Source organism: Lepidochelys kempii, chromosome 1 (genome assembly GCF_965140265.1).
Source record: "Lepidochelys kempii isolate rLepKem1 chromosome 1, rLepKem1.hap2, whole genome shotgun sequence".
NCBI classification, from domain to species: domain Eukaryota; kingdom Metazoa; phylum Chordata; order Testudines; family Cheloniidae; genus Lepidochelys; species Lepidochelys kempii.
The window spans coordinates 153,937,183-153,954,773 of record NC_133256.1 but is presented as its reverse complement, the minus strand read 5'-3'; the positions used below and the strand labels follow the sequence as shown (position 1 = coordinate 153,954,773).

General features: G+C 42.3%; 1 protein-coding gene across 1 annotated transcript in view; it reads left to right on the top strand.

The window, feature by feature from the left end:
- The window catches only part of LOC140916959 (amine oxidase [flavin-containing] B-like), a 76,397-nt gene extending 60,894 nt beyond the window's left edge, over positions 1-15,503 (top strand). Inside the window, exons 7-15 of the mRNA XM_073358858.1 lie at positions 966-1,115; positions 1,779-1,938; positions 3,004-3,100; positions 4,532-4,585; positions 9,479-9,536; positions 10,758-10,855; positions 12,054-12,165; positions 13,924-13,986; positions 14,895-15,503. Coding sequence (XP_073214959.1) covers positions 966-1,115; positions 1,779-1,938; positions 3,004-3,100; positions 4,532-4,585; positions 9,479-9,536; positions 10,758-10,855; positions 12,054-12,165; positions 13,924-13,986; positions 14,895-15,050 — 948 coding nt within the window. The 3' untranslated portion in view covers positions 15,051-15,503. The remainder of the gene's footprint in view (positions 1-965; positions 1,116-1,778; positions 1,939-3,003; positions 3,101-4,531; positions 4,586-9,478; positions 9,537-10,757; positions 10,856-12,053; positions 12,166-13,923; positions 13,987-14,894) is intronic.
- Positions 15,504-17,591: the final 2,088 nt, after the last annotated feature.

Below are 17,591 nucleotides of genomic sequence, written 5' to 3'. Positions count from 1 at the left end.
CTGGACTGGGGATCAGGAGATTTGGGTTCAATTCCTGATTCCAACTTTGGGCAGATCACCCGCTTTCTCTTAGCTCATCCTCTTTGAAAAATGAGAATATTAGTAATACTTCCTGTCCTCACAGGCTAAATATATGAGAGGTACTTAAGTAGTGTAAGGTGATGGGAACTGCAAAAGTGCCTAGATAGATGCAGACTAATATTTGAATCACAACCACCAATAGCTAGGTAACTAAAATCAAATCTTTCCAATGTTCATAGTTCATAAGACTGTCAGACCAATCTGATGAAGATAAATGCCTGTATTTATGTATTATATAACCCTAAAATGTGTGCGAAGCGGTGTATTTAATGCAAGTAACACACATGAAGAAAGGGAAGAATCGGCTAATGTTCTTGCACGAAATGAATGTATGTTTAATTGCACTCTACTATATTGAAATGAACCTATTTGGCTCACCTCTGATATATGTGAGAGAAGGTTTTTAAAAAAATTCTAGTTATAATTAATACTACTGGACAGATTTTGGGAGCATGCTACTTGCTTTTTGTAGCCTGTTTATGTATAATTATGGCAATCATTGTTACTATTACTGATGGGCAGACCTCCAACAAGGATGACTGACTTCAGCTGAGCATTCACAAGTTTGAATGCTTATCCAAACCTTAGCTGGACCTCTGGGATCTCCAGAATTGGTTCGGAAGTTACATGAGAACAGCTTTGTCATGAGATTTCTGGCACTTTCAGTCCCATTGGTGAACAGACCCAGCAAGCTCAGAGGTGTACACAAAAGGGTAAAATAATAGCCATAAGCTTTCCAAACTGTCACCTGACTTTCCAAAAGGTCAAAAAGGAGTTGGGTTTATTTTGAGGGTTGAGAACAAATGTTCTGTATGATTCTTATTTTATCCAAATCGGTTTGTCCATCTCACATTATTGTTGAACTGTCTCTTTTTCTCTTCCAGGAGAGGAAGTTTGTTGGTGGCTCTGGTCAGATTAGTGAGAAGCTAATGGAACGCCTGGGAGGCCGAGTGAAGCTAGAGAAACCTGTAGTCTGCATTGATCAGTCAGGTGAAAATGTCATTGTGGAGACCTTAGACCATGAATTATACGAGGTAATTCATTACCTTACATTAGAGCAAATATTTGTAGGGATTTAAAATCTTTCATTGCTCCACTTGTCTTCTCAATAAGCCTGTAACACAGGGGCACAGTGTAGCAAAGAAGAAAGTCACAATAACCAGGAGTCACATTTTCTGGTATTCCCTAAGAAATACCAATAACACAGCTTGGGATGGGCACCGGAGAAGCAGAGAATTCTAGAATGTGTATTTGTGCCATTCCTTTACTATTTCTACTCCTTTGCATTCAGTTAGCTTCAGAATAAAAGAATATCTCCAGGATGATAATAGCAATGCAGTGCAAGAGAAACATTCTCCAGAAACATTTCAGAGTTAGCTTCCAAGCCAGAAAATGAAAGGTCAATTGAAAAGGAGCCCAGTGAACCTTTTGTAAGAGGAATAGTCTTTCAACCAGTTAGAAAGGAATAGCTGCCCAATTGGATAGTCATTTGTACAGTACTTGTTATCATTTTAGAGTTTCTATAACCAAGACATCCTGAGTGGTCTATTTTATAACTTGCATGCTGTGGGGCAAACTTTCTTTTGCTTTGGAAGATATTACCGTCAACAAACATACTGTAAAGCTTCCCCAGCTGTAATAGAGAGAGGCTCAAACATTGGATAATGTGTTTCGTTTACTTACTATTTCTTTTCCAGGCCAAGTATGTTATTAGTGCCATTCCCCCAATTCTTGATTTGAAGATTCATTTCAACCCACCATTACCACCAATGAGAAACCAGCTGATCAGCCGGGTTCCCATGGGCTCAGTCATCAAGTGCATGATATACTACAAAGAACCTTTCTGGAGGAAACAGGGTATTACATTTTAATCAGGGGGTTTCTTTTGTATTATATTATGCTAATACAAGAGTCCACATTAGAAGGGGATTTCATCTCTCTTCAGCTACTTCTCTGAGTCCTAAAAAGAGACGGGGGGAGAGAGTATAAAGGACATGAGGGAAGAAGTTGGGATAACTAACTCTTGTTCCTTGTTGTTCTCCTTACCCCCATCCCACATTTTTCTTCAGTGACATCTTGGAGTGAGACATATCTCTGCCATTAGTTACCTAAACATAATCGTGCAGTTGGGGCATAATGGAGAGCGATTTCATGCCATATACTGCATGACTGCGACAATTTTGTCTTGAGAATAGTTTGTAGCTAAAAACGTATAGCCATATGTCTTGGCCAGCTAGAGATCCTAAGAGTGTGGAAGTTGAAATATTGCCCAAACCATTTAAAGTGACAGCGCTGAGCACAATGCCTCTTTAATTCTTGCAGGAATACACCATACAGTCTTTGTTTGCCTTTAAGCTTTTGGGTAGATTTACAATAGGTGTCTGTAAAGATGTCCATAGTGCTCTGGAAAACTGGTGCTTTGAGAGCCATGTTTTTAATAACAATTATATTCTGTATTTCCAGAACATTTAGTACAAGCATCCTGAAATCTCTTGTATCTGGCATATGCCAGTCAGAAAAACCTAGTGTGCTAGCCAAATTGTTGGACACAAACACCGGCAATGCTCGAGAACAGTGTGTTTCTGTGCAATTAATTGGTACCCCAGTCATGTCGGTTATAACACCATCTTTTTGGTCATAAATTCAGTTATATGAATATCCTTATGTTGTTCCTGCTTTTTAAAGATGTCCGGAACTGGTTCCTAAGAGTCTCAGGATCCCATATCTAAAATATCTCACCTAGGTAGAAAATAGTACTTCTCAGAGCCCCAGGAACAGCACACAATCTCTGGCAGAACAATCCTGTGGAGCCAGACATATTCTTTGTCACACCACACTGGTGGTTTCACCTCCTTCTCTGTCATAGTTCTCCAGATTACCTGGATTAATAAAATCTGTTTTTTTCTCCTCTCTGGTTTCTAGACTACTGTGGCACCATGCTCATTGAAGATGAGGAAGCTGTGATTGGAATGACACTTGATGATACCAAACCCAATTGCAGTGTTCCTGCCATAATGGGGTAAAAGAGAAGAGGGCCATTACCCGTTAATTTTTGTGGGCCTGGGGTTTGAGGAGACGTGGAAACCTACCACTGGAGGAAAATATCTGAAAATATTAACAAAAAAGTAGAGCTGGTTGAAAAGTGGTGAATTATTTTATTTCACAAAATATATTCAGTATTTTGCTCCCAAAATTTTGTCTTTAAAAATTTTTCACTTTTTTTTTTTTAATTTTCAATTTTTTTGGTGGGGAAAAAACTGGAAAAAGATGTTTGTTTTATTTCTGTTTCCCTCCCTGCCCCTGTTCCTTTTGCCTCTGGCCTCCCCACTATCAAAATGGAAAAAGGATAAGGAGAGAGAAAGGAGGCAAAAAAGTAAAGCGAGTTGGTGGTGGCAGGGGGAAAACCTCCAAAATCAAACATTAAAAAAAAAAACAGCCCTAAAATTTTCTACAATCCTTCCCCCCCCCCGTTTTTTTTATGAAAATTTTCAGCCAACCCTATTAAAAGGGATTTCTTTCCAATAAATGTGGTTTTCCTCCCTGACCCCAATAATCAAAAATGAAATGGAACATTTCCTTATATAAGGCTATTGAACTATACCACCTAATTCTACTCTAGCCTTCGTAATTTGCCATTACCATATCAAATCCTACAGCTGTCATGAGTGGGTTTACTATGCCATGAAACCGCTCCTATGGATCGTCTGACCCTGACCAGAGTGTGGTTCCCTGCAGGCAGGGGCCAAAGCAAGAGGTCTGTACATCGCCAATGCCGTGGCACACACCTGTGGAGGAGGTGTTTGGGGCTGAGCCTGGAGTTGTGCTTAATTTATAATGAAAGAGGTGCTGGGGCTCAACCAAATAGGTGCTGGGGGCTAAACCAATTTTTTTACATTCATAACTGATATAGAAAGCCCAGAGGTGCTGGGGCTATGAACTGCCAAGCTAGAGGTGCCACGGCTCAGCCCTGGCAAGCCCCAGCACAAATTAAGCCTTGGCCTGGAGAAATATGACTTCATAGATCCACCAGCCAGTCTGTCCCCCATGCCCTCCCCACAGGAGGAAGAGTGCACCAGATGCACTGGCTACTGTTGCCCTGTGGTTACTTTCCCCTCTGCTGCCTGGGGAAGGACGTTTCCTCTCTTCCCATTACTGTAGCCCTAGTAAATTTCTCCAGCAGACAGCCTGAGATAAAGATTTGACCTTTAGAAACTTTCTGAAAGCTGAGCTTAAATCCTGCAGAACTGAAGAAAAGTTTATAGCCACATTTCTCAGTAAGAATTGAAAGGGTTGGGAAGTGGCCACCAGGTAAAGACTAAAGACCTAAAGATAAAAGACAAATGTTGGAAGCCTGCATCATCAAGCCACCAGCTGATAGCATTTTAAAGGGCACTGTGTAGATAATGGATGCCATCATTCCTTTTTTGTGTGTGTGGTTTTCTTTTTTTAGTTTTATTCTCGCTCGAAAGTGTAGAAGATTGACACATCTCACAAAGGAAGAAAGGTAAGAACAAAGTGCCATAGTTTTACACAGGATCTGATTTAAGTTTTTGTTTTAAATTTTCAGAGTCTCTCTCCTCCCCACACCCCTATAGCAGACAAAACATTTTCTGCATGCAATAATTACAGGGATGTTGGCTATTAACTAAGCACAGTTCGCAGTGCTGTCACTTCAAAAGTGCAACACTTAAATTTTGTTCCCTTAGGAGCCATGTGAAGTCTTTATCCAAAATGGCAGTAAGCATGGCAGCGTCTACCTGTCCTTTGTTAAAGCCAAGTCTTCAGGCTCCCATTTGACTGCTTTGAGCTGTTTGGGCAGTGGAAAGCGGCCAGAAAGCTTCACTTAGTGGCCAACTGGGGATTCCTCTTGTATTCGGGAGTGCCTGGGTAGCATAAAGCCAGAATAGCCAGCTCCATGCCCCCACTGCTGCTCTTCTGTCCCCACACAGAGGAGTGGGTGTGCCAGGAGTGGGAAGGGCTGAGCCAGAGTGCTCAGCGCTCTAGTGATCTTGGATCAGACTCTAGAGGGCCATTTCAGCCTTTGTAAGTTAGCGCAGCCTTGAGGCTGCTCCAGTTTGTCATGGGACGAACCAGCTCTAAGGATTAGGGGGTAGAAAGGTGACAGAAAGCTACCGTTGACCCTCTGTCTTCAGGTGTGCCAGGCAGAGCTCAACACACTTGAAGATCTAGTCCACTATCTTGTTACAGCAGTCTCCTCCCTGCTATTGTTTAAAAATAAATAAAAATAGGTTTTAAAGGGTAGCAGTTTTTTGCCCTCAAAAATATCCCTAGCATTTCACTGGACTAATCAACAAAGCTAAAGTTATATGGCAGGGTTGCGGGGGAGACCTTTATTTAAGCGTGGACAGGGTATGTTCAAACTTAAAAACGTGGGATGTTCTGTGTCCAAGTACACATTTTAACAGTAAAGGTCAGCCCAATTAGAGACAATATTGGTGTCCTCAAATCAGCAATATGTGAACTCTCGCAGCTTTTGTAAAGTGGGATCATGTGGAGCATTATTCCACCAGCTCTTAGAGCAATAGCACTGTTCCACTGAGCCTCGTTCATTTTTTCAGGAATAGACCAGATATTCTCCATCTACATTTCAGCTTTGGGCTGGAACTACAATAGGTGATTGTCAGAACAAAAGCTGGGCAAGCACCTTGAAATCCATTGTGTTCAGCATTTCAGGCTATCATTAACACCAAATGCCTGTTTCACCATGTGTCAGTATATTAAGTGCAATCGAACATATGCAGTACTTGATAACAGTTTACATTTCTATGCAATAAAAGGACACTTTTGTGATTTATAAGAGTGCCATGAAAGACAGACCAATTTATCAATTGGCGTCAAAAGCGTTCACATGTTTATCTGACTCTGAGATTAATTTTTAAACAATGGGACTTTGAATATTTACTGAGTGAACATTAAACTATTGATGACTCTCAGTGGTAAAGAATGGTTCTAACGTACACTGTGCTTAATGTAGTATATTACTTACAATGAGAAATCCATCCCATGCACACAATTTAAGCCTCACTTTAGTTCTACACAGGGAAAAGAGGCAGACTGAGTGGCTGGCCAGGAGGCATCTCCACACCCACCTGTAAACTATGTAGTGGGGCTCCCCCAAATGGAGTCACTGAAGTTGGGACTGGGTTTCCAAGGATCCAGAAACCATGTGTTCCAGGGGTTGCATGTAGGCTATGGCCACTACACTAGCCCATTGGCTGGAACAGGAGTCAGTGCAACAGTGCTGCAGCCTGCCCACCTGTTGTGGGAGTGAAACCCCTCTCCACCTACTACCCCGAGACTCCCCTAGACAAAGACCAGTCACTAATGACAGTGGGCTAGATTGTGGCCCAGCTTGCAGAGCCACTCAAGAGGGCATCTGGTGCTCCCTTGTGCCAGCTGCCCAGACTGTGAGTATTAGTGCAGGGAGGAGAATAGCCGCCATTGGCTGCAACAGTGCCACCCCCATCTCCTGCGCAGTGCAACAGGGACAATACAATATCTGCTGGCTAGCAGAGCTACACAGGGCACTGGGGAAGTACCCTGCCCCAGGTACTTCCTCCACAGAGCAGAGGGAATCCAGGAGGTAGATTTCGATGCTTAGAGTCACCATATGCTTCCTCGGCTGCTTCTGGAGCAACGCAGTGACATGTTCCCTTTGCTCAAGGCTTGTGGGAAGCCGTGATTGAGCCCAGGGCCTGGAGATGAGGATTTTGCCCACAGCGCATGTAGATGTATGGTACGCTCTGGACAGAGTGTTAGCAATAGGCCATTTAAATAAAATACTAAACCATTCCAGGGGAAAAGGCACAGCTGTGTGAGCAGCAGGCACATCTGCAAAGATTCGCCCTCGCTGTGGGGACCACTCAGATAAGTCTCTTCGATAAAATGTTGTCACCGACCCCATTCAACCCTTTTGAAACACCTATTTGTTATTGAGAATTAAAGCTATATAATGCCCTCCTATGCATTTGTTTGCTTGGCTGTCTGAAAATGCCGTTTTCAGGTTAATATTTACTTTTGCTTTTGCAAAGTCATTTTGTCTTTGCAATTTAGTTGGCAAATAGCAGTGGAGCTTACAGCTTCTTGGAGCCTAGTTGCTCTCTTCCCACAAGGACCTCCATCTGCCCGCAGGAAAGTTGGTTACCTCTGCTATGCAGTTCACCTTCCTAGGACCCTGCAATGGGATCTTCTGGAGGTTCTGTGATCCACATCGGGGAAGAGGGCAGACCAGGGCTGGGTTTGGAGGGAGGCTAATTATTCCTGCCACAGCTCTGTGAGGAGGAGTCAGGACAGTTAATACAGCCTGAGATTGTATTAACTTTTCGGTGGCACTCCTGTGTGTGATGGAGCCACCCAGGATGACTCCAGGAACATCTGTAGGATGGGCTGTCAATGGCCATATGGCTCCAATGGACTGTGGTGTTAGAGAGCTGGGTGGGTGGCGGTGGGGGGAGAAGCAGAGTGTCCTAGGCGTGGTCCAGTGGCTGTGGCTTTGGGGGATTCCTGAGAACCCCGGGCTTTCAGGGCTGATCCCCTGCTGTTTTTGCAAGGTTGGAAACCCGGCCTCCAGTGGAAGAATGCAGAGTCCCCTGGCACTTTTCTGTTAATTGCCTTGCTAGAGCACCTAAGCTGGGCCTTTGTCTGAGATGGATAGAAGGGACTTCCTTTAGGGAGGATAAAGAAAGAGCTAGTGAAGAGGTCTTCTTCTAATCATTATCACTGGCTCCCTTTCCTTGCTGACTGCAGTGTGACTCCCTCATTGAGGTATTGCAGCTCTCTGAGCTCCCCCTAGTGTTACTTAGGGCTGCTCGGTATGTCTGTGGAATTGAATTGACAAGGGTTTGGAAGAGCTTGTGTTTTGGCTCATGGCAGGTGACAGCACGCTATTAAACTGTATCAGCACAGTCAGTGTGTCTGTGTCACACACACACACACACACACACACAGTGTAATGGGCACAGATCCAGCAAGTCTCCAGAAGCCCCATGCACTTACCTGAACCCATTGGCTCTGAAAATCCTGTGAGAACAGTGAATCTCGCAGTCTGTCACATTAAGCATTTCTGCTTCCAGAACAGGTGATTCCTCAAAGGGCAGAAAGGAGAAGAAATATAACAAAGGACCAAATCTTTCCTCCCTGTCAGAAGCCCTGGTAGCTGGGCTTGGCATGGGTCCTGCGAAGGTGGAGCGGGAAAGAAGTCCTCCTCTGGGCACAGACCAATGGCCCAGTCACTCCATGGCTGCTACTGTAACTCTGAATGTGTAGTAGCCTCCACTCTTACTGTCTCCACATTATGCAGCGTGGAATAGGCTTTGGAGCTGCATAGTGGGGCATCCTCTATCTCCACTTTTCCCCAGCCCATTGCTGCACCACCCCTGAAACCTGCTGCACTGGGAAGTAGCTGAACCGCCACAAAGCTGGGCTCCCTAATACATGGGGGATGTGGATCCCACTTGTGTAGATTCCCTATATACTCTGCCCTCCTGTATTTGTGCTGTGTCTGGCAGCCTACATTTCTTCTATGAATGGGACAGGATTTGCATCAAAAATGGATTGAGCATGGGTCTGTTTTTCTTTTTTGGTTCTTAACTGGTGTACTTGTCTCATTTTGATCTTTTTCCTTTTGGGAAACGGTGGGCTATGTCTAGTACCAGACAACAAGGGCCAGAAAATGACTGGGAAGTGGGAACAGACTCCATTGCTATTGCTTTGTTACAGAAGGAAGTACAGCCCTATACAAATAAAGAAGTGAAAAAGGAAGAGGGATTTTTAAATTTCAAACTGGTTCCCTGAGATCACAAGCCAGCAGTGTCTTGTTTCCCTTATCAAAATTCAGCACAGGCTGTCAGCCAGGAGACAAAAGTACAAACCCTCACTTCTCTCTTTCTCTGGCAGATTAAATGACTTTTGGATAATATATAAATTTGAAAAAAGAAAAGGAGTACTTGTGGCACCTTAGAGACTAACCAATTTATTAGAGCAAAAGCTTTCCGAAAGCTTATGCTCTAATAAATTGGTTAGTCTCTAAGGTGCCACAAGTACTCCTTTTCTTTTTGCGAATACAGACTAACACGGCTGTTACTCTGAAACATATAAATTTGAGATGATTGGGATCAGGGTCTTAGGGAGTGATTTGCAAAACTGCTTGTTAAGTTGACTCATATAAAACAGAATGTCAGTACATCAGTCAACTTTATTGACTCATTTCTGAAGTACAACTCCCAGCCTCCAAACTCTCAGTAATCAGAATAAAACCAAAAGAATTGAAACCTCCAATTTAGACGCAGAATAATCTTTGTTCTCTCAAAGTAAGAACGTGTCAGCAGTGGATTATTTTCTTCCTTGTGTTTAAATCTTTGTTGCATTTCTCCCATAGGAAGAGGAGGATCTGCGAGCTCTATGCAAAGGTTTTGGGATCAGAGGAAGCCTTACATGTAAGAACAAAACACATCCTGTCGATCTCATTATTGTAGTTGGAAGGCACAGGGTGAAGTTGGAAAGTAGCAATAAAATCAGTATTCTTGGCACTGTATCCTACGTTTAATCAGGATTAGTGTTCTTCCCCATGCTTATTAGTTTGTACAGAAGAGATGGAAAATACTGACAAACTTTACATCCCATTTGAGAGTGATTAACGTGTTCATGTGAAGCAGTTAAAAATACAGGAGCTCATTTTAAAATGAGCCACTAACGCCTCAGTGCGGAGTGTTAACTTCATTATTATTATTATATGCTAAATCTCAGCCGTTTTCAGCTGCTGCACCACGGCTTGCCTCCTCATCCAGCCCGTGCCCTGCATAGTGTTCCTTTTTGTCTCATGATTGCTCCCTCCCATAGCAACATCTGCTTTTGTTTCTTTCTGTTTTTCCCTTCCTAGTAAGGGAAACTAACTGTTAGGGTTTGTATGCTCTCCCAGTTTCTGAAAACTCATTTGCTTTATATTATAAACATCCTTTATTTTATTGAAGGCAATTTTAGGTGGTTGAAATGTTTAGATATGAATCACAATAGCATGCCATTTTACACATAACTCCCATATACTGTATTGCTACAAAAGTGGCACACTTTGCATAATCACTGTATAAGCGCATAAGAACGGCCATACGGGGTCAGACCAAAGGTCCATCTAGCCCAGGATCCTGTCTTCTGACAGTGGCCAATGCCAGGTGCCCCAGAGGGAATGAACAGAACAGAGCAATTATTGAGTAATGTATATAAGTAAGGATAGCTTACGGGGATCCTTTCCAGTCCTAAGAAATCTGTGATTTTGGGGCCTTAGGCAACCTGAGAGTAAGCAGGTGCAATTATACTGAATACAATGGGAATTACACCTGCTTACACCCAGGCTGAATTTGACTCCATGTTGCCTCTGCTGCTTGAAGCACAAGTCTACATAAACAAGAGAATTAGGAGGATCCAATTCTACAATGTCCAATTTAACCAGTAAAAAAGGCCTGCAGTGTCTGAAGTTAAGGCGTATGTCTCATCCACATTGCATTAAGAGACTTGTTAAATGGGCTCATCTCTAGTCAGGCATTGTAAGGTGATACAACAAATCATAAGCTATTCTTCACTGCTGCCTTCTCAGTTCTTGTAACAGCTTTGTCCTTACGGGTTTTTCCCCCTTCTGAGGTTTCATTAACTCTGTTTTACAGCCAGTGCATTATGAAGAGAAGAACTGGTGTGAGGAGCAGTATTCTGGCGGGTGTTACACCGCTTACTTCCCACCAGGGATAATGACACAGTTTGGAAGGTACAATGTCTCACTAAGGGACTCAAGAACAGAAAGATAAAAATGAACAGCTAAATATCCTCTGTAAGGCCCTTAAGTCCTCTGTGAACAAATTTTCTTTGTACCTGGAGTATTGCTTAGGGAATACTTCAAACAGCCTTGTAAAATTTTACTTCCCCACTTGCCTGGATTAGGTTTTTTTGATGGACGAGTCTCATTATTAGTATTTTCATGTTCATCATTGACTACAGGGAAGAGTAGATGAGTAGATTGTTGGAGGTGGGGGGGATTGGTTTTTGTGTGTGTGTGCACGTGCCCAAATTGGTAAATTTTCATGACAGTTTTGCTTTTCAGATTTGGGATTGGCTTTACCATTTCCTTTGTGTTTTTAATATATTTTATTGGTATTTTAAAAATAAAGTAAAAAGGCCTGGATCCTGTAAATATTTATGAACATGAGTGACTTCAGTGGACTGTTCCTATTAGCAGACAGAGTCTATTGCAGTAACTACTGTGCCACCATGTATTTTGTCCTCCCTGATTCAGGTTTTTGAATAAAAACAGGAGTGACCCCAAAAAGCAGCAGTGGCCAACCTGGCTGTTGCCATTCAGTTGTGCAGTTATGTTCAGTTAAGTGCTCTGGATCCTTTTTGAAATGTAAATTTCTGCAATTCTAAAGTAACTAAGAGCACTAAAGAAATCCTGATTTATGACCATATAGTGCCTTCAATTTTTAAAGTAGACTGAACTTAAAGTGCCTTAAAGTAGATGATTGCAGATCCCAGCAAAGCTATGTGACCCAGGAAAAACAAACCACTGTCTCTTTCTTCTTAAGTGTTATGGGGGCTACAGTATGCTATTCAGAGTGCTAGCAACTCCATCTTTCATCTCTAGAGTCTTGGCTATGATAACAAGTGACAACAAGCCTTGTCTCAGTCTAGTTCTCTTTTGGACTTCCATGAGCCCCAGAATCACACTCAAAAATAGCATTAGGAGGATTGCAGTAATACTTTCTGAGCCTTTAGAAAACATAAGGAGCACCAGGAAGCGTCTAATGTAAGAAATGAAATGAAAGGCTGACTAGCCAAATAGCGTGCTGCATTGCTAACTCTTAAGTGTTGATTGATATTTAAAGCACCCTTCTCCTGTTTTTTACCCAAGGAATTTTGTCATGCTTTCCTGATCTGGCTGATACAACCTATTTTTGTCCATTTTAAAGGATCATTCGCCAGCCAGTTGGTAGGATCTACTTTGCTGGCACAGAGACGGCTACAGAATGGAGTGGGTACATGGACGGGGCTGTGCAGGCTGGAGAGAGAGCAGCTAGAGAGGTACAGCTCCATACTTATGGCATGCTGCATGGGGAGAACTTTTAAGTGTGTTTTGCAAAATCAAGGCTGAGATTTTCAAAGCCATGTAAGGGATTGAGATGCCCAGTGGGAATTAATTTTAAGGAAAATTCAGCATTACCAGTCTCAAGCATTTAAAAATCATGAGATTGGATTAAAAATGAGATTTGAAAAAAAATTAAAATTGGGTTCTTTTTGTTTGCAAGTCCATTTCTGAGCCTTTCGGGGGCACCCACGTCATACTTTCCTCTGCAACCATGAGGGCTAGACATTTAATTTTTTAAAGCTGAGATTCTTACCTAATCATGTGTCTCTAGGAACTGAAGCTGTAAGCTAGACATCAGATACTGTCAGACTTGCAATAAAAGGACAGGAATGGGCAACGATGGTGTCCAAATCCCATAGGCAGCTTTGAAAAGCTCAGCCCCAAAGTTTATTTTCAAGAACGATAGTTGTGCTGCAGTCCTGTAGAAGAAGTTTGGCCCTGTGCTTGGTTGATCCTGAATGATGATGATTTATAGGAACATACACACTTCATTGTATGTAAAAATGACATCTTCCCAGCTATTTTTGTAAACGTTGTGGTTTATGGGCAGATCCACTTCAACAAAAGAAATCTCCTATTTGTTTCATAAGAGGTTAAGGGGTCAGCTTTGGGATCTCATATGAGGGAGGTAATCAATAAAGTATCGTCATGTGTCGTGATGAAAGCATTAAAGCAGAACCTCTAAAGGCTCCTGCTCAGGATAAAGCTGAAGAGCTTAGATGTTGGGCAACAGGAAAGAACTGTATCCTGGGAGTGATGTATACTTAAGAACTAATCCCCATAACACTGTTAATTGTGCAAAACGATAGACCTGCCAATCATCTGATGTGTGTCTGAAATGGGACCACATCTCAGGAGACGTCAGATGTTGTTAACTCTGCAAAGGACTGGGATAGAATATCAAGAAATTAAGATATCCACATTATATTTTGGAAATGTGCGCATTAAAAAAATAATGTTCACCTTCCTGTCATACTCTCCTCCTTGTTTCATGTAATCCTAGCACTTTTTCATGCCCACCAATAGATACTAACTATTTTTTTTTTTTTGGGAATAAATTTTGCTTTTCTGGCACTGAACCCTAGGCTCTCCCTCCCTCACATGACCTCAATCCTATTCCTGTGTTGGGTCAACTTTTTTCAAAATTAGCTTCCGATACATTTTGCATGTACCTGTTTTACATCTACATGTCTTGCGTGCACTACTTCGATGTCAGTTTGATAGAATATGGGCCACAGATTTGTGGTTAATATGAGGCCCTAGTTCAACAAGATTTTTAAGCATGTGCTTAATTTTCAGCCTGGCTGACTTCAGCGGGACTACTCACATACTAAATTAGAGATGTGCTGCTGAAGTACCTTGCTGAATGAGGATCTGGATGAGTTAAGGAGGCTTCTTCTACTCCTTCATCCTGAACCAATATCTTTCTTTCCTAGAAAAACCACCACCACTCTCACTGGAGTGATTACACAGCTAGGAAAGAGGTGCTTCTCTGGGAGTATGTCAGTAAATAACAGCCCCTCCCAGCAATCTGATGTGCAAGTATCAGATTTTCTGTTAAATCTGAATACATACAATCTTATTTGCTAAACCCTTATCTTGATTATAGCAGCATCAGCTTAGAGCAAAAACTGAAAGCCAAATGTTTTGCCCTTTAAAAGAACGAATGGAACTGATCAGTTCTTTATTTTCAGATACTGTGTTCGATGGGGAAAATCTCAGAAGGTGAAATTTGGAAGTCAGAACCAGAATCAGTTGTAAGTTTTCCTTCAGTTCCTGTGAACTTTCCTTTGATATTAATGATGAGATAAAATATGTTTCAGAGTAGCAGCCATGTTACTCTTTATTCGCAAAAAGAAGGAGTACTAGTGGCACCTCAGAGACTAACCAATACCTTCATAGGCTATAGCTACAATTACTATTCTGCTGGCTGCCAAAACTGTCCCTGGATAACTGGGAACATGACAGGTACCCAGCAAGGGGTGGAGGTGTCTAAATACTCTGTAAACATGGTACAGGAAAGAGTATTCAACTTTTAATAAGGCAAAAAATCCATACAGGTATCTTTTACAATGCTTATCTTAAATTGACGAGAATGCTTTGGGCCTCATATTTCTTCACAACCTATTGTTGTCGTTTCGGAAGCTTTTCAAGCTCAGACATATTCATTGCTCACAGCCACCTTTAATACCGCTGGTTGATTTTTTTTTTTAAATTTGGATAAAACATTTTGCTAAGAAAAGCAAGGAACAATTTTGAGTAAATTTTGGCAAAAAATGTTTCCTGCCTTTTAAACAGCTCTTCTTTTTATTGAAGTGAGTACAAGGGAATGCAAATGGCCAGTCTTGGGCTCTTTCTTTAAAATATGTTAATTTCAGATTTTAGGGGCCCTCAACAAACATGTTGTGTTTAATTCCTTTTCTCAAGTAGATGCTATCTACCCTGTTCTGGTTGTTTCCTGATTCATCAGCAGGGCATGGGATAAGCATTAATAGCAACAGAGTGCCAGATCTTGCCTGAATATAATATACTTCTGTTTAAAAGAGAAAGTACACCTAAACAGATTCAACCTATCTCTGTTTCTGCTGAGATATACTTGATATTTATACTCTCCCTTTCATAGCAGAGGTGATCCTGCACTAATACTGAATGTTCTCCCATGCAGGATGTCCCAGCCCGGCCAATCACTACTACTTTTTGGGAGAGAAACTTGCCGTCTGTACCAGGACTGCTGAGGCTGGTTGGATTTTCCACTTTCTTCACTTCAGTGGCTGCTGTTGGGCTATTTGCCTACAAAAAGGGGCTGCTAGTTCGAAACTGAGAAAGGTGCCAGCACAAAGCTGCATACTTGCTGTGTTCTTTGTCCAAAGGTTTTTTTGACGTGCACTTATCTGTCTTCAAAAGCAGATCAGGACTGGTAAGGGGAGTGGGGGGAAGTAGAGATGCAACTTTAGAGTGAGGATGAGTGAAGGAGTTCAGATAAAGTAAGGACCCCTTGAACAGTGACCTATTTTTTAGCACCATCATTTGAGGTTCTGAGACAGTGGTGGGCAACCTGTGACACGCGACCCATCAGGGTAATCCGCTGGTGGGCCGCCAGACAGTTTGTTTACATTTGCACAGCTGCCCACAGCTCCTAGTGGCTGCAGTTCACCATTCCCGGCCAATGGGAGCTGTGGGAAGCAGTGGCCAGTACGTCTCTGCAGCCCACGCCACTTCCTGCAGCTCCCATTGGCCGGGAACGGCGAACCGCGGCCACTGGAGCTGCAGGTGGCTGTGCAAATGTAAACAAACTGTCTGGCGGCCCACCAGCGGATTACCCTGATGGGCCCACGTGTGGCCCACAGTCTGCAGGTTGTCCACCACTATTCTGAGATGTTCCACTATGTGGAACTTTGAATTTCTATTCAGGTCTGCAAATGAAAATGCCAAGATACCGTGAGAAGGCTGTTCTTATATTTTCAGCCTTTTGCACACTTGTATCTGACCCAACCTGAACTCTGAACATTTAAAGGCCACGCCCATCCCTAGTTATAGGGGGAGTATTGCCACACTCGTGTTCCGGAGATCTAGAAGACTTCAGTTGTAGCTTAAAATAACTTTTGAATACATGCAAATTGCAGGTGAGGGTCTTTTAATGTATTTTTTCCCAAAACACCTTGAGCCCAAACAGCACTTACAAAAAAATGTAAGGCTAAATTTTGAAATTGTTGTTCCAAACTATGCAAGTGCTCATGAGTTTGTCAAGGGTATAATTCCTCACTTTACGTTTTCAATCGCATGATATGGACTATGGACCCAGTGGCACAAAAGAGGCTATAAAGCTGGCTTAAGTGGCCTCCTGAGCATTCCCCCAGTCTAGTGGCTCTACAGCACTCCTATCCTATCTGGGTTCCATGGGGCTGCTAGAGGTAGTGCCAGGGGTCAGATTAACCCCCCCTGTTCACCCCACGGAGCCATGAAGTAACTTTTACAGTACTTACTTTTCTGCACCCTTGTCTAAGCTTTTTGGGGTAGGGACTCTCTCTCACCTTGTGTTTTTAGAGTACAGTGGGCCCTAGATCTCAGCTGGAGCCTACAGGCACTGCCGTAATAAGTAATAACTTTGTCTAGTGTTGAACACAGCTTATCTGGGCCAGAGAATCTGAGCTAACATCTACACATTTTTCCAACAATTAGTCCTTGAAATATAAATGGAAATCTCTAAACAACATTTCCATTTGTATTTCTTAGAATTTATGTTGTGTTGAGGGGTGCACCTGGAATTGCGAGGGTGATTTCTCTTATGTTCTTCTGCTCTACAAAAATAAAAAAAATTCCCTGCTCAGCTTTGCTTCTTGATTCATATCACTCTAAATTGGACTCTTTTATATACACAGTTAATAGTTTTCTCCATCACACATATAGTCATCCAAGATGTGACCTGCTTTCCAGTCCTCTGTATTTCACTTAGGAGGAAAGGTTATTGCGGTTCTGCTCTTTCTAATATAATTTCCAGAAGAAAGGAATCTTACTACTTTACCTTAGTATCCTCAGACTTCATTATTTTTTGTAAAAAAGCAAGACCAGGCAAGAGAAGAGCTTGAAAATCCTTCCAAAACACTATAAAGCTCTGTATTAGTGAAAAGTACCCAATCTTTGTATGTACCAAAGGCCCAGGACAATGGAATTCAGTGTGAGTGACAGCAGCATGGTTTGCAGGGCTGAGATCATCATCTTCTCCCTCAGTTCATTTCTGGACTGTAATTGCTTCCAAGGAGAAGTAGTTTCTACTTCCTGAGAGTGAGAGCAGCCAAACTGTGCTTGTTAGTCACCATTCTTTGACGAGATCTTGTCTTAAGCTTTCGGGTCTGTGATTCCCTGAGTTTCAGCCTGCTAGCAAAATGGAGTGCAATTGTTTTTCCAGCACATCTCTAGTCAGATCTAGTTTTCACCTTCTGTGTACTTTTGAAAACTATATTATTAAGAAACGTACAATCCTGTAGTGGGAGTTTTGGAAATCCTATGAGCAAATTCTCTGCTGGTGTAAACGGACACAGCACTACTGACATAAGTGAAACACTGAGCTACCAACATTGCAATATTTTCAATTGTCCTTTTCTATTCAACCTTCAGTTAAAGGCTTTCTGGCATTACATTAATTAATATGAAGCTATTATTCCATGCTACATTGAATGCCATTCTAACTACGCTCCATAAAATCTTCTCTTGATGACATTTCACACTGCTTGGCTCGCAGTTTTATGAGAAGATGTGAATGATTAAGCACAAGATCATTGCTTGCCCTACATGCTTGCACAAGGGAATGAGGGGGCATAAAATGTCTTGCACAGCTACCTGCATCGCAGCTCTCAGTGCAGAA